The sequence below is a fragment of the Boleophthalmus pectinirostris genome, unplaced genomic scaffold, assembly GCF_026225935.1.
Source record: "Boleophthalmus pectinirostris isolate CB_2022bp ecotype Guang Dong unplaced genomic scaffold, ASM2622593v1 HiC_scaffold_14, whole genome shotgun sequence".
Classification (NCBI taxonomy): Eukaryota; Metazoa; Chordata; class Actinopteri; order Gobiiformes; family Gobiidae; genus Boleophthalmus; species Boleophthalmus pectinirostris.
Genome location: NW_026571047.1, coordinates 11,158,276 through 11,181,196, shown reverse-complemented (window position 1 = coordinate 11,181,196; position 22,921 = coordinate 11,158,276). Strand labels below are relative to the sequence as shown.

Sequence of the window (22,921 nt, the reverse complement as noted above, 5' to 3'; positions counted from 1 at the left end):
TACTAGTCCATGTGCTCTTATACTTGTACTGATACAGCTCAAGATCATTCTAAAGCTGTCCTTTGAATGTGCTTTTATAGTACTGGCACTTGCTCAAATGAGTCTCTAGTTTTAATACTAGTTTTAGTTTTGATTTCAATACTTTTAACAACCTTATATGTGATAAATTAGTCTACTTTATCCATTCCTTAGGGATCCACAAAGCCACAATCTCTCTTACTGATGTCTTCAAACACTTCTGAAGAAATTCTTACGTAATACTGCAATGAATAGTGAGGGGACTTCAAAGTAACCCCTACAGAGTAAAAAGCAGTGCCCTTTTTAATGCTACCACCAACTGTCATAATTCTACTTAAACCTGCTAGCACACACAAAATGTTGTCTGAAAAGAGCATTGTTGCATCCAAACACATACAAAGAGGTGGATAGTACTCAGTTACATTTACTTGAGTAACTTTATGATTTAGTTTTTCCAAATTTTTGTGGTCTGTCATTTGTAAATAATGGATTTTGTGCATTATTTAATATTTTGACCTTCCATTTACATTGAATTATAAATCAGATAGAAGCCTACATCCCAACAGCTACTTTTTAAGTAATTTATGTGAGTAGTACTTTCCCCAAATACTTTTTTACTCTACTTTAGGAATTTCTTGGATCACTACTTTGTACTTCTACTTGAGTAATATTATTTTAAAGTACAGTTACGCTTACTTGCTTACAATTTTGGGCTGCTCTACCCAACTCTGCACGCACATTACTGAGATAGGCCTCGAGCACAATAGGCACGAGGGTCTCTGTGGGTCAAGTGCCCTGCTCCCTGTACGACTTAAACCCACCTCACTGACTGCTTTACGTAACTGTATTATGCAGCGTCGTGTGGCACTGTTTCAACCAATTCCACAGCAGCTGGTGGATTCTGACTAATCTGCTCTCGCCCCAAAATGGACGGTGGGGAGATAAAGCTCACAGACACACAAACGAACAGCATTTAGAGCCATGGGAGCTTTGCGCAATGTTGGAAGTGCAGCCAGGAGAGCCACTGCCAAAATACATATTAATAAAGGTCTATGACAAAACGCTAGGTAGGTCGTATGTGCTATTGTGTAAGATTTTCTCTCTGTCAAGGACATTTTAGTTAAAGAGGGGGTATTTTATGTCTATGGGGTCTTTACTACTAACTCCTAACATATTTAGATCTGCAGGTTATCTTCTATTGTTTTGAAAATGCGATATTTGCCTAAAACAATGTATTCTCACGTTTTTTATAAGTTTAATTTAGTGCTCTGAGTTTCGCCTCCCTTTACTCCTCACGCTAAGTCACTCCACCATCAGAGCACTATCATATCGCATCAGATTTGTGTTGCTGTTGTGTATTGCTTTGTGTAACGTTTTTGTAAAATTATGGAGAACTGTTGTGTGGGAGCATGGGGCTGAGATTTGGAACAGAGTCAGAAAGAGATCGCTAAATTACTCAAACATCTAAAACCTCTTTATGTTTTCGACGAGGGAACAATGTTATAACATGGTAGAAAGGCAAAAATAATTGATGCATAATACCCCCTTCAAAAAATTTAATTGAAATAAGGAGTAATTCAAGATTTCTAGGTAGACATTTTAGACATAATAACATCTTCATGGAGATACTCAAGTGAAGGAGCTTCTAGCAGGAAAGTAATGTGAACGTGTTATATGGCTCTATGGATGGATCTATTGTACAATGATTAGAAAAATGATGGCTGGCTAAATTGTATTCAAATATAATGAATCAATGACAGTGAACCCCAAGGCATGTGTAAAAATGTTCATTACGGGCTTAAAAGCAGACTGTAATGCCATGATGTTCACTTGTTTTCCTGAATCTGTTTTTAAAGCAACTAAGCAGGTCGATATCTGAAGTAAACAAAATGTGAAAGTGACTCACAAGGTCAAGAAATTGACTCTGTGTCTCCCAATGATAAATGCCCGATGGTAAGTAATGAGTGTATGGTAAATAGGCATGTGCAATATCACATTAAATAATTCAGATCGTATTGATAGTTTATGGTAACATCGCGCTGGTGGGTGCTCTACATGTATCTCTGTGGTGGAATCTTTATCAGTTACTATGGTGACACCTGCACACATTAGCAAATACTGCCAACTAAGTTTTTAGATCGTCTGACAACTCAAGACGTTCATCCTGTTAAGGTGTAATTATGAATAAAAATGTATTTCCTAAAGGCACCTGTGCACAGACTAAATTAGTTTGGGGTAGGCCAACAATAATTGGGAATATGACAAGCATCTTCTCAGCAAAAATATTAATTACTTGAGGGAGTTTCAGGGTGCTTTACTGACTCTGCAGAATGTAAGCTTTTTAGTGTTTAGTTGACAGTCCCACAAGCACAGGGAAACAAGAGTTTACTCCTGTGGTGAAAATGTAGGAGCCGGAATTCCAAAATGCGTTTAAAGCTGCAATATATAACTTCTCTTTTTGTCACCATGAAGATGTTATTACTTTGTCTGATTTGTTCCACAGTATGGTTTTAAACTTGTATATAGATCTCCATGGAAACAAGTAGAGTTACGGGTCAGAACTGTGAAGAGGCTTACAGTAAGAAAACATGTTCTTCAATGTACTTATTTTAGCAATGCAAAAAACAGGAACTGAATAAAGTATGATTTGATCAGTTTAATAGCATATTGCAGACATTTTGGACAAAGCAATAATGCCTCTCTATTAAGGCGAGCAGACAGCTAACCTGCCACCAGAAGTTTGCAGAAACTTTAAAGAAGGACTATTATGCGTATTGACGTTTTTGAATCTTTCTGCAATGTTAAAACATTGTTCCCTCATCCCTGAAGTGGTTTTATATGTCATCCATACATACTGGGCTAACCCTGGGCAATATTTGAACCTTTGTTACAGTTTGCAGTACGACCCACAAGCCTACACCCACAAGTAACCCTTGCTCCCATGTAGCAATTTTCCATAGATATAGAAAAGCATGAGACAAAACAACACACAACAACTTCATAAACCTGATGTGATGTGCTGTAGTAATGTGACAGCGCTCTGAAGGGAGAGTGACTTAGCCCAGGGACCAAAGGTAGGGGGGACTCAAAATTGAAACTTATTAAACATTTTGATACGTAGTTGTCCGCAAATATATCGTTATCAACAATAAGAGGCAACATGATGATCTAAATATTTTAACAATTAATAGAAGTGTAACACTTCCTCTTTAAATAAGTCAGAAAATGAGCTGCAAAAACAAGTCTGCTGTGTAACTGGATTTAAAAATGCAGAGCTGGCCTCAATGTGCTAAGTGTTGGTGTGACTGTAGCACTGAGGCGGCACACATCTGCTCCTGTTCAAAACTATTTAGATTCATAAACAGTCAGCACAGCACATCATACTGAGTGTTTCTTTGAGAAGGCTTTAGTTTTTCTGTGTTTGGAACTTCCTGATCAAAAACTAACACTAACCAGTCCAGATTAACGTAAATGCAGGGTTTTACTGTGAAATCTGACAAATCACTCCCAGTCGGATTAGAGGCTAAACCAACATTTGGAGGCTGTGTCCGTCCACGCATGTCTCTCACACTAGATATTAGCTCAGTAACTTTCAAATGGGTTTAACTCATGTGTAATATTATGTTACACAGTGAGTGGAATAAAAATGCAATCATTTTAAAAGAATGCGTACTAGATTGGTTAATTGAAAATTCAATTTAATTTGTAGAGCAAATCGTGAACTCGGATTGAACTCAGATTATTGTCTAGACTGGATACAGCAGATGTTTTTTCAAAGTCATCATGACTCCTGGAGCACCACATTGTTATCACTACATTGTGTTTTTATTCCGTTTAATTCACATTATTCTATTAATATGCAGTGAAGTCATTTTGAAGCTAATTTATACTGATTGAATGTGTAATTGATACAGCCATATGCTTGTTTGGATCGCATATGTTTAATAGGATTTCTACTTTGCTTTAATATCATGACAGTAAATTCAACCACACCAATGAATGAGGCACCAACCAGTATACTCATGAGAAACAGGGTGTATTACAAACTGCTGCATCAGACAGTTAAAGAATCAAATACATTGCAATGATAGAAAAATGAAAAAACTTATTAGATACAAATCATATTTTAATTTGGGCATGGGTATGAATAAAATGGGGAAAACATATCTACAGATGGACATTTATAAGAATGTGTTAAGGATGAGGTTAAAGTCTAAACTGACTCAGAGCAGCACCATGCTCCAGCAATAGAGACCTAACAGGGCTCTGGTTATAGGTCAGGAGCACTTTGAGTGCACTGTGCTGTAAATAATACACACTCATTCATCAAGAGTACACAGATATGAGGAAATAAGTCAAAGAGGTAGTTACTCACCCATAATATGAGAGGGGGGAGATGTGCGAGCTGCTCCAGAGCTGTCTGCAGTTAAGTGCGTCTCCATTAGTGATGGGAGCCCCGTGCAACGACGCTCCTCCTCTCCTTTCTCTCTCTCTCTCCTCTCTCTCTCTGCCTGTCAGTCAGGACCCTGCCCCTCTCGTCCATTGCCTGTATCCAGATGTGTTTTGTGTTGTTGGAAATCACAGCTCAGAGTGATTATGAAAACTGAGGTCGTGCTTCGCTCTAATCCAGATTACAACTCCTGTAACCCCAACACCCCACACAGTACATACAGTATATATACTAACAGTGACTCTCTAATTGCAGCAGCCACAGATATACAGGACCTAATGGCAGCTGTGGTGAACTGTGTCTATTTCTATTGACATCTCAATCTCACTTTACTGCAGATTACAGGGGATTATACATTGTTCCATTCATCAGAAGCAAGTAACAGTATGGGGTCTTTAGATTCCACCCAGAACGCCACAAAACATTAATCAACTGTTTACAAGTTACTGTGTTACTTTACAATATTCACACTTATGTCAGAATGTTAATGCTAATTGAAATTTAATCACTTATTTCTAGCAACCCCCTGTGATAATATAATTTAATATCTCAGAGTTACACATTCTGAATTTCAGTACCAAAAAATGAAACAAACCACATCTAAAAAAGAAGCAATAAATGTCAAAAGAATGAGGCAGGGTTGTCAAAAGTATCAAAAATCTGATTGATTTTAGTATCAAAACTAGATACTTATTTAAGCAAGTATCGATACTGAAAAAGTCGCATTCACTGAACAGAAATGGACATGGAATAGATTCTCCGGAAAATCTTAAGACTTATCTTGAGTTGCATCACAACAAGTATAAGGGCAAATATATGCCCTTGGACCACTATGGACCCTACCTGGACAACTAATGGATTACAGAGATAAAACACCACATGGTAATATATGTATAATGTGCTTAATATAATGTGTTTTTATTATTATCATCATGGTATTAGAATCAGTATTGAGTATTGAGTTTATTCCTTAGTATCAAAATTGAGTTTTAAATGTTAGTACTGTATAGTATAACATGAGGAATGAGGACAACCTGGGCTGTAAATGCAGTTCACCATGCAATAAAGTGGAAGTTTTGCAAATTAAAATAATACTCACTGTAACATATGGTGTGGACAAAGTGTGAAACAACAAACACAAGATAAATAATTTCCACTAAATATATATCTGAAGGTGTAGTTTTTCCTCAGCAATAGAAACAGTGGGAAGTGGTATTTTCAAGTATTTTTACACCTTTTTTGTCAAAATCTGTCTGGTGTGCCTTTAAGCCGCCTATGAGCCAGTATATGGAGCATGAAATACATTTGTGAGTCCACTAGCTCCGCCTTGGCCCACATAACGCCCACTGGAAGTCCTAGAAATGACAACATGAGGAAGAGGGCACTGCAGCTGGGCCAGGAGACAAATAAGCCCCATCCATCACAGACTGTTAGGACTCTACTTAAGCAACTCACCCTCCTATCTTTGACCTGAACACTGGACAAGGAGATTCAGAGCGTGTCTAGCCATTGGGACAACAATATAGTATCATCTTAAAGACGCGTTGTGTAACTTTTCTGATGGAGGGTCTGCCACCTGCTTTTCTTCAAGCAGATGTCATTGCTTTGTCTAGAATGTTTCACAATATAGCATTAAACCTTTTCATGTTCATGGAGACCAAACCCACGCCAAGTTACAGGTTAAATCTGTGGAAAGGCAACCCCGCTCACAGTCAAAATGCATGTTTTTCTAGGTAATAACGCCTGTAATTGAATAAATGTAGAGCTTTTTAATGTCTTAGTGTAAAACATTCCAAGCAAAGCTATGACATTTCCATACACACAACAAGGCGACAAATCCCCAACCAAAATATTACACAGTGCACCTTTAACATAGATGTCTGTAGGTGTAATTTTTGGAGTTCTTAAAATGTTAGTGTCATTCTGTACATGTGCAATGGAATGAAATGGGGAACCAAACTAAAACCTGTGTAAAAATGAGTTCTGATGAGAATACAAGTAATGAGATGGTAGCTTTATATGATTTGCTCTCCCAAATTTCTCTAACAAACCAAACTTCAGTGCTGGGGTTCACTATCAGGTTTCATGTACACATAATACACAAACAAAAAACAAGATTGAAGTCACATTGGCTTGTTTTGGAACTATATTATATGTTGCTATATTTGTTTAAAATAGTATTGTATTCTGCATCAATGTAGGGCTGTCTAATTAATAGAAATTTTATTCAGGATTGAAATCATGCCATTTCTAATGGTCAATGCTGTCATTAAGGAAGACATATTGCGTTTTTTCAGTCAGTTAGTATTGAATTATATTGAACTATACATAAACAAATCTTCATTTTCTTCACTGTGAACTGCAATATAGATCTAAAACAGCATAATAACAGAAACAGGTCCATTGATTTCACTGTTCAAAATGGCAGACCTCATTTCACGGTAGCAAGCAGCAGCGGCTAACCAATATATTTTAGAACCCTAGGTGTATGATTTGCAAGTAATCACAAGGGACATTGGTGGAGATGAAGGGGGAGGGGGGGTTTGAGTCAAATGTCACAAAGTTATTAAGCAGAGGCTAGCTAGTAACAAAGCCACTACAGGGGCAGTGGCTGTCTGCTTCTGCAGAACAGAACAGAACAAAACTCAAAAAATCAAAACATGAAACTTTCTTTGCATTCAAATTTTGTGTTTTGACTATATCTGCCCCAAACCAGGAAGGTGACAGAATGTATAAAACCATGTAAGAAATGTATTTCATTCATCATAAATAAGCCAGCACCAAAATAACAGTATATTCAAGTCATATCAGCCCTTATTCTACATAGAGTATAATCATTAGACACGACACAAAATCACCAACACAAGCATTAAACAGGAAATCTCTGTATGTGTTCTGACTCATCAGTTGAGAAGATAAATTTTAATACAATCTTGGAGTTTATGTTGTGTGTGGATTTATTTGAAACTATAGAGCAACTTCTTTGTGACAACATCAGGAAACAGTTCAATCTAGGTGGAAAAGAGTTAGGTTGTGCAATTGAAAACATAAGTTTGTATCTACACTCATCCATGTTTAGGCCCAAGTGCCACATGCTGGTGAACGGTCTGGTAAAGGTCTGCTAGTTTGATTGATTGGTCTATTGTGTTTTAGTTGACCAAAATTTGTATTAGCTCACCCATATTACATTATATTCTGATCTATGTTATAATATTGTTTGACCCTGATATGACAAGGTTATAATAGATTGGGATAACATGTCTGTTTGGAGCAAAGTCTGGATTTTTGTGATCAATGGCACAAATAAAAAATCTGTATTGTTTTGTTCACAAAATAGGTATAAAAATGTTGACATATCACACAGCCCTATACATTAATTCATGGCTTGTAGAGTCTTTATTAAAGCTTTGGGTCAACTATTTAGTATTATAAGCATTTTTTATGTATTAATAATATAAAAATTCTTGCACTTTAACCCACTTCCTCATGAAAATCTCCGCACTCTTATCTCTGTAGGTTTAATCACTACTTTACATATGAACTGAACCCACACAGCATTTACATAAGCTATAATTAGAGCATGATGATACATATCCTTATATCTATGTCATGCTAATTACACCACCATTACAGCTCTATGAGGGTTGAGGTGGATTTGGGAGAAAGCGTTAGGTCCAAGGGTAGGCCAATACCCCTACCATATACTCCTACATGTAGTGCCCCCCACCCCCTGCACACACACATACACATGCCCGTGCACACACTTGCATACCTTGCCATCTGTTGACACATGCAGCTGTTCAAAAATAGCAGTCACCAGAATCTTCCCCGAGTGGTCAGTAGATAAAGGCAGGAAGGCTCACTTCTTTTCGGGGTCAGGGTGAGTGATTTGATTCTCTGCAATGACCCACGTGCTGGTCCCCGATTGTTCTGGGTCAACGGAAGATTACTGGAATTAACAAGTAAGTTATTATAAGATTATTTGGACTTTCTTGTGGGAGCTGGTTGTCATGTTGTTGTTCCATGTACTAAAGTTGCAGTTTGACCCAATGGGGATACAGAGGAACAGTGCTGTGCTATAGTTTTGAAAATACAGTATAACAAAATTGAATCTCAATATTAGAGCCAATTTACCAAAAAGTAGTTTTCTAGTTCAGTGGTAAATACGTCTTGTATACAGTGTAGTATAAGTTAAAAGGGCATTATGTAACTTTTCTAATAGAGGGTCCACCATCTGCTTGTCACCAGGGAAGTGTTATTGTTTTGCCAACAATGTGCAACAGTAGGGCATTAGATCTACTATCTAGTCGCATGGAGACAAGCAGTTGACACCACCAAGCAAAGTTAGAGGTCAGATCTGTGGAGAGGCGACCTGCTCTAAGAGTGCAGGGTCTCAATTTATTTATTTATTTATTTTTAGCATTGATAACACATTAAATAAATGCATGATAGGCACGTTTCATGCCACACATGGAACAGGTAAACAGTAACATCTCCATGGAGACAAGCGTGCAGACTGTCCACCTGTATATATAATTTGTTCTCATATCACAAAATATTTGACTTTCCACACTTTCCTGTTGTGCATGCTGGTTTGAGGACTCACAATTCAAAAGATAGGTATGTACAAATGCCATTCAATGCTTTGTTTTTAATTGCATCTGTCCTAATTTTTTAACATTTAAAATCCATGGATAATGTAATTTGTCGAACACGTTGGAAAGTATTTTCTTTATATGCAAACTAAACGTACATACTCTGACTGACTTATTTTACTGTTTTCTGTTCATTCTATGTCCAGTTAAACACCTGTCACCACCATGGAGCCTTTTTCTGACCATTTTATGGAATTCCACCCCATCCATGGCACCAACGTCCGGCTAGACTATTCAGGAACTCAGGCCACGAGGGTGGAGAGCTTCGCCAACGGAGTCTGCTTCAGCAAACACCCTCTGAACCCAGGCGAGATTTTCCTCATTGAAATCGAGGACAAAGAATTGGGATGGTGCGGCCACCTCCGGGTAGGCCTGACCTCTCGGAACCCCAAAAACTTGGACGTTGTACCGGAATATTCTATACCAGATTTAACAGACCAGGGGGACAGTTGGATATTCGCCATAACTCGGAATCACAATAAAATTCCTGAGGTGGAACAGGAGCAGGCGGCAGAGGGTGAGGAGGCGGGAGGGCACAGACTTGGACGTGGCGAACCTGAAGATGTAGCAGAAGTACAAGAAAACTCCAAACCTAAGTCTTTTTTCACTGACTCTCACCTGTTCGTAGACAATGTCCGCATCCCAAAGGACAAACTGGTTGGGAGGAGTAGACCAGGTCGCTTTAGTCACATTTTGGATGACTTGTATAAGACTAATGCACTACCCCCGACTGCCAGGAGGAGCAGGATCGGGGTGCTGTATGTGCCAAAGGGGCGGGGCCAAGGGGACATGCACATCATCATCAATGGAGAGGACATGGGCCCTTCAGCCCGGAGTATCCCAACCACACAGCCGCTGTATGCTGTGGTGGACGTCTTTGCTGCGACTAAATGTGTCAGGATAGTGCAAGTAGAGTATGGATGTGAGTACAATAATACATACAAAATAAAAACGTTAATATTTAAATTTAATGGGACAGTCTGGAATTTTGGATATAGGACCTCATTTCCTAGTGAGCCAGAGTGTTGGAGATGTGTGGAGACACTTTTTAAATATTCCATCCAGTCCTTGTATTTGCAGGTCGCTGGTGCTAGGCTAGCACATGTCAATGGCCACAGTTAGCCTGCCACTAAAAACACTCTTACCTAATCCGCAAAGCAACCGAAGCAAAAAATAATAATTATAACGTCAGACTGTCGATGTGAATGTCTGTGTCGACAGAATAATTTTAGAAATAAAACCAACCGTGCATTTGATGGATTTATGTCTGAGCAGCAGCAGCGAATTGTACTTCCTGATAGAAAGCTTGGCAGCAGCGGACTGATATCACCTAGCACCTATCTTACCGGCAAAGTAAAATTCCGCTGCTGCTGAGAAAATAGTCCCTCAACATGCGATGATTCATACAGTGCAAGGTTAGTTTTATTTCAAACATTATTCTATCAACACAGACATTTACACTGACAGTCTGGTGTAATAATAGATTTGCTTCGGGTGTTTTGTGGAGTGGGTAAGACTGTTTTTAGTGGCAGGATAACTATGGCCATTGACATGCACTAGCCTAGCACCAGCGACCTCTGCAAATACAAGGATGGAATATTTAAAAAGTGTCTCCACACGTCTCCAACACCCTGGCTAACAAGGAAATGAGGCACTATGTCCAAAATTCCAGACACTGCCTTTAAATACATACATTTTATACAATGTCCAAATATAACATAATTTTATTGCCAATGCAGTCCCAAATGTGAACTAGGTATTAGGAACCCTAATCAAGGTGTGAAAATCAGAACATCATCGATATTAAAACTAGTATCGAAATTAAATACTTGAGCAGGTATAAAAACTAAAACAGCTGAATCAACAGGATAGAAATGAACCTTTCATGAATTGCTTTAAAATGAAAATTACATTCTGTGGTCTGAAGAGTGTTTTTAATTATCATTGTGGTATCAGAATCAGTATTGAGTATCAAGTATAGTCCATGTCCTTTCTGTAGAAATTTTTGTATTGTGACAACACTACTAAGTATTTATTCAAAATTATTTTGGTCCAGTTAGTGTAAGCAACAGTGGTCAATTGGAAACTAATTAATTGTGCATTATGTAACTTTTATGATGCAGTGTCCACCACCTGCTTCCCTTGTCACAATGGAGATGCAATTGCTTTGCCTGAAATCTGATATGTCATATGTAAATAAGATTATGCCATAGAATATTCCAGACAAAATAATAACACCTCCATGTGGACGGAAGCAAGTGGTGGACCTAACTCCAGAAAAGTTACATTGTGCACCTTTAAGAAGCAATAAAAGCACAGTACTATCATATTGCTTCAATTACTATTACTTCTACTGGCACTGCTATTACTACTGTTCTTTGGGGAAAATATTTTACCTATATATCAAATTTATAACTCAGGGATAAAATAAAATTAAATAAAAAATAAAGGCTTTTGCTTACTGCTATATTTTACATCACTTACATGGCTAAACAACAGACCTTCTTCAATTCAAAGCAAACCATTTAATAATACATAATTCTTATCTTACTACATTAACTAAACCTGCTTACCTTTGTGTCTGTCCTCTCCAGTCTCCTCCTTACAGACGCTCTGCAGGAAAGCCATCCAGAAGCACATAGTCCACAGAATGGCCATAGACTGGCTGGAGCTGCCCGAAGCTCTCAAACACTACTGCAAGTATGAGTGAACAACAACTTCAATGACAGACTGCACTGACACACAGTATTTTAGAAGGCTTACTTACAGTATTTAAACTCACTTTCTGAATTAAAAAAATGAACCACCAGTAACTTGTGTGAAACTGTGTTCTTGTATTTGTGAAATGCCCTGATAAATGTGCACTATGGGAGTTTTCCAAACCTTCTTTTGTCCACGGAGATTATTGTTGCTGTTCAGCCTGAAATATTCCACAATTGGAGATTGCTTTAAATTCAGCAATCTCCAAGGAGACAAGGCAAGAAGGTGACCCCAACAAACAAAACTTTATTTAAAAAAAAACGCCTATCACTGAATAAATTAAAGATACGTTTATAGTACTATTGTGGAACATAGAACTAAAATCAGTGACACTGTCTTGGTATCTTACGTGCTCCAGTGACGCAATCTTTCAGCACGCGGTACTTATAAGACATGGCAAAAGAAGAAATTCAATTTGTCAGCTAGACAAAAGTTTATTTTGGTCGAATACGTCTCGCAAAAGCCATGAATTTTACCTGGACGACAGAGGAATTGTACACATATACTGTATAAGACAGTAACAGAGTGATGCTGGTTGTGAGTTCGAGACTCACCTGGAGCAATACTTTAATAAAAATTTGAACTTTGCACTCAATATAGTCACACAGAAAATCAGTGCAGGTAGCCTATGAAATGCAGCCTAGTAAAAAATGTATGACTCTTCCAAATGTTCTAAAGAAATGGCAAACAACTAAAGCAGACGAACTTCACTCTAAATATTTGTTGGGGTCATTACAGTGTAGAATAGGACATATTTCTCCCATTGCAGACAATAAAGGAATATATTATCTTACAAAATGCAGTTATTCTCCATACAAGTACGTCTGATATCTTAAAATAAACGCATCATTAGTAGAATGTCCAAGCTTTCTTACCACGTGCTGGACAGCGCTGGATCCAAACCACATCACCTTTGAGTTCCAAAAGGTGTTCCAGATTATCCGACAGCGCGCTCTAGCGGCAGGGGACCCTTACTGCAGGAGGCGGAGCGTGCGTAAATCTACTGTAGGATCAGAGTACGCACGTACGGAAAGGAAGAAACGGACCAGTGTGGACACCTGACTCTCCTTTATGAATCCATAGCTACATTAGGCTTTTGACATAAAAGGTTATTATAGACAACCAGCATGTCTTTCTGCCAGTTTTTCGGCGGTGAGATCTACAAGGACCACTTCAAACCAGGTGAGTTTCATAAAGGTGATGTAACGCTGTTTTCTGTGTGGATTAGCCAAGAAGACACCAGTCAAGATGTTATGTCATCCGCCAATGTTATGTTAACAAAAAGGTACGCCAAGAGAAGATCATACAGGTCATACAGTAACACAAACCTTAAAACGCTTTCACTACAGCACTACAGTGAAATTATTCAAATATATGAAAGATATCTGGATGTTTGTTTTTATGTCAAACTTAAGCAAAGTTACTTGATATAGTAAACCCTGGCAACATTTTATATTCACACGGTTAACTTTATGCTTCAGGTCGAGATGTTTTGTTCGGTAATCGGTGTACAGGCGTCATGTGTGCTCCCTGATGTGCTCCAGTGGCGTAATCGGTCAGCGCGCGGTACTTATAAGACAGTAACCTGCAGAGAGATGCCGAGGTTGTGAGTTCGAGTCTCACCTGGAGTAATAGCTTTAAATAGTTCAAGATAGGAATGAAAGACCTTACAAGAAATATGGATTAAATGTCAATACTGGAATTATTGAATGTAGTTAAGATTGCTGTAGAAGTACCTCTCAGTAAATTTACTCATGCGAGCTCCAGTGTGGCTTTCAGTCAGACGACTGTACTTACACAACAGTGACCTGCACAGTGATGCTGAGGTTGTGAGTTCAAGCCTCACTTGGAGCAGCATTGCTGTTGCCTATTATAATATATACAAAATTGATTCTCTCTAGGTATCTATGTCTGCTCCCAATGCAGCCACCCTCTGTTCTCCAGTCGCTCCAAGTTCGCTCACTCATCTCCATGGCCTGCCTTCACCGAGACCATCAGAGAGGACAGTGTCACCAAACACATGGAGAGCCTGACTGCTTTCAAGGTACACAACACTTACAACAATATACAATATGAACAACAATCATATTCTAAATTTTGCTTTGATCGTTTTAGGTTTTGTGTGGCAAATGTGGTAACGGACTTGGGCATGAGTTTGTAAACGATGGCCCTAAAGAAGGAGTGTCTAGATTTTGAATATTCAGTCACTCACTCAAGTTTGTCCCCAACAAAGGTAACATATGCATCATTCATTATTTAATGAAAGTGCTGTTAAAGTGGCACTATGTTTTCTGGTGGAGAGTTCGCCATAGTGCCATGCTGTGGAACATTTTTGCCTATGTAAATAACTTCTGTATGAAGACTACCAAGTACTGAACCCACCACAAGAAAAGTTACAAATTTCACCTTAAATATAATGACATATGTAAATAGATAGCTATAGCTATAGCTATGGTCAAAACCTTTACAGGTTTCCAGTGTAGAAAATTGAGAAGGAAGTGTTTTGCAACATCCTTCTAATTTCTTCACAGAGCAAAGGAGTATGGGTAATTTCCTAATTTTTAACATACCACTGCAGCAACATGAGCTTAGCCTATATTGTGAATGTAAAGTTATGACTGCTGAGTTGTCCCCAATTCTCAGAAAAGCAACAAACATAACTATACATTTGAATTGTGATGTGTTTTCTTAGGGAACAAGCGGTAAAGAGTGAGCAGACGGTTGCACACTTTGAATTCTGCTGCTCGTCCAGGACTGGAGCACAGGAGGTCAGGGAGTGATGAGGGCAGGATAAAGGCCTGAAGGACATCCTGTCAGCTGAAGAGTCTGACCCTCTGTGACCCCAGAAAAGGACCACATTTCATTATATTTTGGGCATTTTACGTTCCATTTTTTTTCATTGACGATTTTTTTTTCATGGTTATATTTTTAATTTGAGGAAGTAGCGAAATTCAAATTGGATGTGGAAGTAGTGCTATAAGATTGTTAACCTGCAGAGTGATGCTGAGGTTGTGAGTTCGAGCCTTACCTTGAGTGAAGCTAGCCACTATTCTTAGTTTCACTTCTTAACCCTCTGTAAAGTGAAAGTCAGCGGTACAAATGGACTTTGAATAACTTGCCAATTACATACAGAAACTGTGAATCAAAATGCAATTGACATATAGGCAGCGGAACATGCTCCAGTGGTGCAATTGCTCAGAGTGCGGTGCTTATAAGACAGTACCCTGCAAAGTGATGCAGAGGCTGAGTTCGAGCTTCACCTGGAGCAACACATTTACACTCTTAAAACAGCTTCCATTGTGTATAGTTTATATGCAAATAGATTTGTGGCTGCTTCTTGGTTATGTCAACAGGCTAATATACTTGAAACAACCTCTCCATGTTCTGTACACGTTAATGCAAAATACACTATGCTGGTGTGTAGCTCCAGTGGTGCAATCGGTCAGCACTACTTGTGTGACAGTAACCTGCAGAGAGATACTGAGGTTGTGAGTTCCAGCCTCACCTGGAGCAATACCACTGAGAGTTAATAATGTATTAATTTTAAATTGTACAAAATAAAAATCTGTTTTCTTTAGATTAGTTAATCACATTAATGACACCCACTGTTCCTGTTCCACTCATGTTACCCTGACATAAAAGACCATTCAAATTCTACTAATAGAGGAATTTTAATAAGCAAATTATAATTTTGCTAAATAGTGATGGGGATCATTTTATTGGCACAGCACGTTGTATGAGGCGTATGATTTGAACAAATAATCTTCATCATCTTTCATCATTTTCTTTTCAGTGTTTCTTTTCCGATTTTCATTTTATAGACCAGCCCTTCATAAATTCCGTTTTAATTACGCACATGTGCTCCAGTGGCGCAATCGGTTAGCGCGCGGTACTTATAAGACAGTAACCTGCGGAGTGATGCCGAGGTTGTGAGTTCGAGCCTCACCTGGAGCACAGCATGAGTATGTATTTTTAAGTTTACCGTCTATGCAATGATTTTATTTTGTGACTACATGTATACAAAAACACACTTTACATAGAGGCCTATTTATTTGTTGTCCCATTAAATTATATATTTCCAAATGCTGTTAAAGTCTCTAAAATCTGTCTATGCTACAAATAAACTCTATTTCAGTAAGTCAGTGTCGTGCTCTTTCTTGTACGTAATACTGTATAATTTACTTTATCCAGGAGAGGGAGCCCTACACCATATGTCCGAGTATTCTACAATAGAAGACTTAGTACGTACGTTTAGGCCTATGTTCTGAAGTCTGTGATAAAATAAACGACACAAAATAGGCTATATTTTGTATTTTGTAAATAAAATAAACTGGGGTGGATGATCTAAAGGATGAATGAAGCCACTATCTTTATGTATTACACACTAGGTCCTATATTTATTTTAGATACATGTCATTTATGTGTAAAAACAAAAATACTGCACATCTGATTAACTTGCCCCAATCAACCTTTTACTTAACATGTCTACTATCAGCCCCTCAAATATTCAATGTATAAAGCTAAAAATAAGCAATGTGTAGCCTACATCAAAAATCTATAGCTAAATTAGACCCAGGTTATTTCCGTCCATCGTCTTCACAGATAAATACAATCTACAGTGACAAATCAATCCAAACAAAAAGTAGATCCCGTAGTTTGAATAGTGGTTTCTTGTGTCTCATTCTTTTGCTGAAATGAACTCCAGTGTGGCTCTGAATGTTGTGGCTTGCATGGCTCAGTACATTTCCTCTGGTGGTGTCTTGGCAGGAGAACACTGGTAGATCCTTTCTACTGAGAAAGTGAATGAGTATAAACATAAGGGTTTGTCCCCTTACTTTATAATAGGTGGTCTACACACAACTATTTTTTAGTTGCTATTTTCATTTCTTTTGATGATTATAATATTACTTAAATGTTGTTACAGTGGAATAATGTGTCAGACTGATAAATGGTTTCGTTAGGCCTAAATGTTTTATGCATTATAATGCAATATTTATCTACAGAAATAAATGTTTAAATGTTAAGATGCATAAAAGACCAATATATTCTTAAATTCAAATTAGCAATTTTGTTTCATTTAGGCCTATTATTTAATTTTCATTATAAAAGTGAACATGTTTATGTTGCCATACATATTTATTTGATTCTGTTTTTGGCTGCTTCCACCTGTTGGTGGCAGATGTGAAACCTGTTCAGCTTCCCCTCCCTTGGCTTTTGTTCAGGTTCACCTGTGCTCTCAGGTCTTCTTCTGTCAGCCCAAAGCTGGCACACTATCAGACTACAGTAACACAGACAGCATCTAGTCATGATATGTGAGAATACAACGGGGTGGGTTGGCCAATATTATTATGGATGGTAGCTTCAAGTGGTATTATCAAGAGTAATATTTTGGCCTTGAACAGGTCTGATTCAGGAGCAGTATATTTCGCACTACGTCTAAACAAAGAATAATTTTAAATAAGACAAAAAGGTGAAAATCAAACTATAAAGAAATCTTGTTTGATAATATTTCATAGTGCTGCCATGGCCCAATGGTGGCCTTAATATGGATCTATTGTTTGATCAAATAATTAGGCAACTAAACTACAAAGTACTACCCTTTCACTTAACTTTTCTTAATTAATTTCCTTTGTCTGGCAGTTACCAGCCCATCCACACTGTAAAAATGTGAATCTGCAAAGGAGTGTCTTGGCAAAATCAGAAATAGCCTGGATCACAAACACGTCAACTAGTTCAAACAGTGCACGCAGTTCACAGAAATCCTTCGTACGGCATTTATGAGGCACATGCATTCATTTATCTGTACATCACTATCTCCTGTACACTTTCAGTTTTCAAGGTGAATTTTGTCCAAAAGGGAGGGGTCACCGTGCCGCCTGCAGTGCATTAACCCGGTCTTGTAGAGGGGGCTGTGGGGGTATAAAGTGTACGGCGATGAAAGAGCGCGCAGAGGTTATCCTGGGGACGGCTGTATCTGCTAACAGTTCAGTTCTAAACACGCCGGAGTCGCGGTTACCTCCAAGGACCCCCGTCTTTTAGAGCAGAGATGCAGGTGAATGAGAGGAGAGATGGAGCGACAGAGGGAGGGAGAGAGGGGGGGATCGAATGGAATGGTAAATGTCTATTTTCAGTTTGTTGAGTACATACATCACACAAATACAGAGCTCTAAGTGATACCTATCGTGAGTTAGCGTTTTAGACATAGACATTAGAAGTTTCAAACACACTATTATATATCAGAAGAACAGTAACTGTTAGAAGTTAACTGTAGCTGCTGAAATCAGTGCTGCTCTACAGACAGTGAAACTGGAAGAATCTAACAAGACTGAGATGCCTTCAGTTAGAGCAGAGATGGCGGCTCAACCACCACAGTCACAAAAAAAGTCAGAGGTAAGTCTTCTTTCTCTCCTGACCAACCATAATTCCCTCACTCTAATCCTGCAGAGAACATCAACCCAGCAAAGAAAACAAAAGCTATGCCCAAAGCCAAAGAACCAGTGATGGGCAGATGCAAAAGACAGAATAACTTTAAACTTCCCCAACATTTGAGGAATGTTGACGAACCCGAGGAAAAGCACATTTCAGAGACACATATTTTCAAGGGATTTTCAAGGCTTCCTTCTGAGTTGATGGACAGTGATTGTGATATGGATGATTTTATGGCTAGATGTTTGAACCCACCCATCAGCCCTGAGAAAAATAAGAAGGAAAAAAAGAAAGCATCTGGAAAATCTTTAGAAAAAAAATTGAGATACTGAAAAAGTTGAGATGATCACTAATATCATACATCGTCCAAATGACCATGGAGCTCTGATAGATAACAAACATACTCAAAAGAATGAGGAGCCTACGGTTGTCATCAAAGTGGAACCTCAATCACCAGAGTCCAAGATGTTGATCTCCATAACATTATCATATCAGGTGAGGCAGATAGTGTAGAAATGAATGAACAGAAATGCCCTGAACTAGTAGAGCCTACTTTAGTTCCTCTGAAACCAGAAGAGATAAGCAATACTCAATATTAGGACATGGAGCAACCTCCAAAGTTAAAAGAGAACCCAGAAATTCTCATTAGTAATATTGAAGATGTCTGTCCATCAGCTGGTATATCTCTGCTACATAAAATAAATAAAGACAATTCAAATCAAACAAAAGTTAAAAGATAAAAACAAAAGGCTTATAAGAAGGCATCTAAAAATGTGACTGAAGTTGAGATGGTCACTAAAATAACAGATCCTCCAAATGACCATGATCTAATTGAGAACAAACTTACTCAAGAGACCAAGGAGCCTACTGTTGTAATCAAAGAGGAACCTAAATCACCAGAGTCCACAGATGTTGTCAAAGATGATTCCAACTGTGTTAGTCCTGCCCAGAATGACCTGACTAACCCTACTAAAGCTGGTGGGAAAAAACAAAGACACTCGAAAAGGCAAAACAGGAAAAAGAAGACCTGTCATAAAACCTACTGCTGAAACTAAAGTAACTGAAAAATAGGCTGCAGTGGAGGTGACACGCACTGAAACTGGCAAGACCATAAAAGGGGACCTTCAGCTAGAGTCCAGGTTCAATCAGTAAAGACAAAAAAAAAAAAAAAAAAAAAAAAAAAAGACTAAAGAGAAGTCTTCCAGCACTATTCCTGCCCAAGCTCAATGGAAACCCTCAAACTAACAAGCCTGAGGAACCTCCAGTTGGCGGCTCAACCATCAGCACTGCACGATAAGGACACCAAAGCACCAAAGACAAATGTTCACAAAGCCAAGGAACCAGTGATGGGCAGATGTAAGAAGCAGGATAACTTTAAACTTCCTGCACATTTGAGGAACGTTGAGGAGCTGGAGGAGAAGCAAATTTCTGAGACAAATATTTTCAAATGATTTTTCAGGCTACCTTGCAGTTTCACCAAGAATGATGGGGATATTGATGCTGTTTTGGATAAATATTTGAACCCACCCAAAGCCTAAGAAAAAAAAGGAGACCTTTTTGCCATTGAAAACATAGAACATCAATGTTTTCAACAATGTTGTTTTTTTGGCAGCGGTTCTAGCACCAAAAACATCATAACCTAACCTATTGTAACAGATGATTATTTTCAGACTTTAACTTTCAGACTAAGACTTGGACTTTAACTTACCAAACTACTGCTACTAAACATGATTTAATAGTGGCAGTTAATTTAAAAACTACTAGTTTACAAACTAAACCTTAGACTGGAATTAAGAATATGTAAGAATAAATTATTAGAATTCACCTGATTGGACCAAAACCTAACAACTGAAATGATGCAAGATGACATCCAACCAACAGCATTCAAAGAGCTTCAGTATCTTGAATCTGAAGAGACTGAAGGAACCCTGGAGATGGATGTGTAGATGTCAAACCAACTTCACCAACCGGAGAAGGAGGAGAGTCAGTAGGTTCTAGCACTGTGGTGTTTTCTCTCAAATGTCAGATAAACATTTATTTAGCAAATATCTGTGAGTTATTGATATATTCTCGTTCCTTATATCTTGTTTAACTGTATGTAAAAAGCTAAATAAAAAGCTAAATATTTAAATTCTGGTTTTCCTAGTGTATAACTTCAAAAATTTACTTGGACTTGTCATTTATTATTCCTGAATTGGTACTTCATTAGAACTGGAGAGTACAGTGCTTTGTAAAAGCAGCACTTAGCAACAAAATATGACTGCAGTGAGCTATCTGCATCTAAAATTAAAATATGTTTCACTTCTCCATTAAAAAAAGATTTTTAAGTCATGCATGCAGCCAAAAATAAATAAATTAATTAGTTAAAAATTAATTAATTAATAGTGAAAAAATCACATGTTTTGGATGTAGGCCAAGAAGCAACCTTTAAGTACATATGGTAGGTTTTCATGTTTTATTACTTGGTTTAGTTGGATAAAATCTTTAAAAGAAAAAAGGTAGTAGTGCAGTGAAAACATCTATCTATGTCATTAATCTCGAAAATTCCAACCAAAAGTGTAGGGATAAATTAGGCATAATAATAAAGGATTACTGAAACGTGTGAATGAAACAAAATACTACTCCAGGTTTGTTTCTGAGCAGGTAACAGCATTCTAACATAACTTAAAAGTCACAAGAGTGAATTTTGCACAGTATAGGACCTTAAAGTTACCTGCAAATATTCTTTGACACCTTACTGACAACCCACATAGCCTTTGTCAGTTGCACATAAATCTTATTCTTTATACTTGCCAATGTTTATCCATTCAAATACACCACAACCTATCACTTACTTTCGCAACTAACGGTCACAACATCTCCAATCTGTTTTTCCATTTATCATTATTACTTCAGTTGGACACTGCGAAAACAAGCTATCTAAAGCCTAAACAACTTACAAGTGTATTCACATAAGATAAACATTGTTAATTTGAACTAAGCGAATGATTGTGAAACTCTCACTATGTGGTAGGCTATTGGCAAAGACAACATTTCGAGTTCAACTTTACACACTTATGATTTTGGCTTCCAGATCAGATAAGATGATTACTTCAAATCACTCAACCGTACCCCGGAGCCTTGCAAACAGGTGTGTGGCAGCCATGTTGGATTACAACTGCCAAAAACATCTTCTCGTACTCTCTGAACTGCATCCCTTAATATTATCGTTTTGAAGGGGGTACAATGGCGTCTGTCACTTCAAATCCCAGAATGCACTTGTCTTGTCTGGGCTTGTTGTTTAGCACCATAGGAATGAGTGATGTAATGTAATCATATTATTCTGTGTTGGTTTGTTAAAAAGGAGGGCGTGCCTATGAGATCACAGTTGCCGCGGCGATAAGTGCTCTGGGTACCGTCTGTGGAGCGGTGACGCAGGATGATGACACGTTGGGGATGGGGTCAGGGGGAGAAGTGCCAATGGGAATCTTGGTTTTCTTTTTGACGTGAGTTAATTGGGAAAAAGGGTGTATGCTCGATCTGATAAATGATTGAAGAGGAAATCTGATCATGTTATGGCTACAGCTTAATTTCAAGTTAATAACATTGCAAATACTTGAGGGACATGCATTCATTCTCACATTGATTCAGAATAGACAATTTAGTTTACCCACTCACCTCTACGTATTATTCCGGTGTAGATTATGCTCTTACTATGTTGCAATGATAATACTTTTAGAACCAGAGATCTCTTGGTTAAGGGGTAAATTTTCATCCCCTAAAGCTAAACATTTGAGCATGATGAACTTTGGAGGCTTAAGTTAGTGTTTTGTCCCAATTTGTAATCTTCTTGGAAAATCCTCTTAAAGCTGATATGACTTATTCAAAATTGTATTATTATTTGTTGAGGATTTTTTCTTCATAAATCCAACATTTTAAACCTGTTTTATATCAGCGTGTATTATATTTCTAATCTTTCAGGCTTCGACAATTAAAGCTATACTGGGTAACAAAAGCAAAAACTTTCCATGGAATGTCCCCCAGTATGATTAAACACAGTTATCTCTATGGAAACAAGCAGATGACGGCAGTAGGCCGCGTGACAGCTCAGATCTGCCGAGAGCTGAACTCACTCACAGTAAGAATATATATTTTTCAAGGTATTTCTGAGCAATAAAAAACCCATATTGAATTAACTCATAATGAAGTAAAAGATATACTGGCGTTTAAAGTCATACTGTGGGGCATTCCAGACAAAACAACAACATCTCCATGGAGACAACCAGGCCGCGAACCCCCACCAAAGAACTTATAAATGCTTACTGTGCATTGGGTATTGAGATGGATATTCCGTGGCCTACAACATCACTATAATGTACTTTCACTTCAATTGGTTAAACTTTCATCATTATCGCTTGCGTTAAAAGACATCGCTCCCCGCCCTCATCCATCTTGTTATGACGTCTCCTGTCCCGTGTCCCAGTATATGTCCCTCTTGTCCACTCCCTTGTCCACTCCACACCTCGTCCTCATCCCATCACTCTGTCTTCTCACGTCCATTGAGCTAATCGCCAATAAGTCAACACGCAGTCCCAGATATCGACACCTCTGGTCTCCACTGGGCTGTTGTTAG

At 38.2% G+C, this 22,921-nt stretch overlaps 3 protein-coding genes and 2 non-coding genes across 5 annotated transcripts in view; 4 read left to right on the top strand and 1 right to left on the bottom strand.

Annotated features, from left to right (window-relative positions):
* Window positions 1-22,673, bottom strand: part of tex2l (testis expressed 2, like) — a 35,520-nt gene extending 12,847 nt beyond the window's left edge. Inside the window, exons 1-3 of the mRNA XM_020924378.2 lie at window positions 22,612-22,673; window positions 11,697-11,817; window positions 4,394-4,564 (exon numbers count right to left, since the gene is read on the bottom strand). The gene's annotated coding sequence lies outside the window, so the exon portion shown is untranslated. The remainder of the gene's footprint in view (window positions 1-4,393; window positions 4,565-11,696; window positions 11,818-22,611) is intronic.
* On the top strand, window positions 8,353-11,925 carry neurl2 (neuralized E3 ubiquitin protein ligase 2). Its single transcript, XM_020924431.2, has 3 exons — window positions 8,353-8,430; window positions 9,270-10,045; window positions 11,718-11,925. Exons 2-3 carry the CDS (start codon window positions 9,289-9,291, stop codon window positions 11,831-11,833), a joined length of 873 nt encoding a protein of 290 aa, XP_020780090.1. The 5' UTR covers window positions 8,353-8,430; window positions 9,270-9,288; the 3' UTR covers window positions 11,834-11,925.
* On the top strand, window positions 12,894-16,021 carry msrb1b (methionine sulfoxide reductase B1b). Its single transcript, XM_020924234.2, has 4 exons — window positions 12,894-13,065; window positions 13,785-13,927; window positions 13,999-14,116; window positions 14,576-16,021. Exons 1-4 carry the CDS (start codon window positions 13,011-13,013, stop codon window positions 14,587-14,589), a joined length of 330 nt encoding a protein of 109 aa, XP_020779893.1. The 5' UTR covers window positions 12,894-13,010; the 3' UTR covers window positions 14,590-16,021.
* On the top strand, window positions 13,421-13,514 carry trnai-uau (transfer RNA isoleucine (anticodon UAU)). The gene is made up of 2 exons: window positions 13,421-13,458; window positions 13,479-13,514. It is a non-coding gene; the product is annotated as a tRNA-Ile (tRNA).
* Window positions 15,744-15,837, top strand: trnai-uau (transfer RNA isoleucine (anticodon UAU)). Its single transcript has 2 exons — window positions 15,744-15,781; window positions 15,802-15,837. It is a non-coding gene; the product is annotated as a tRNA-Ile (tRNA).
* Window positions 22,674-22,921: the final 248 nt, after the last annotated feature.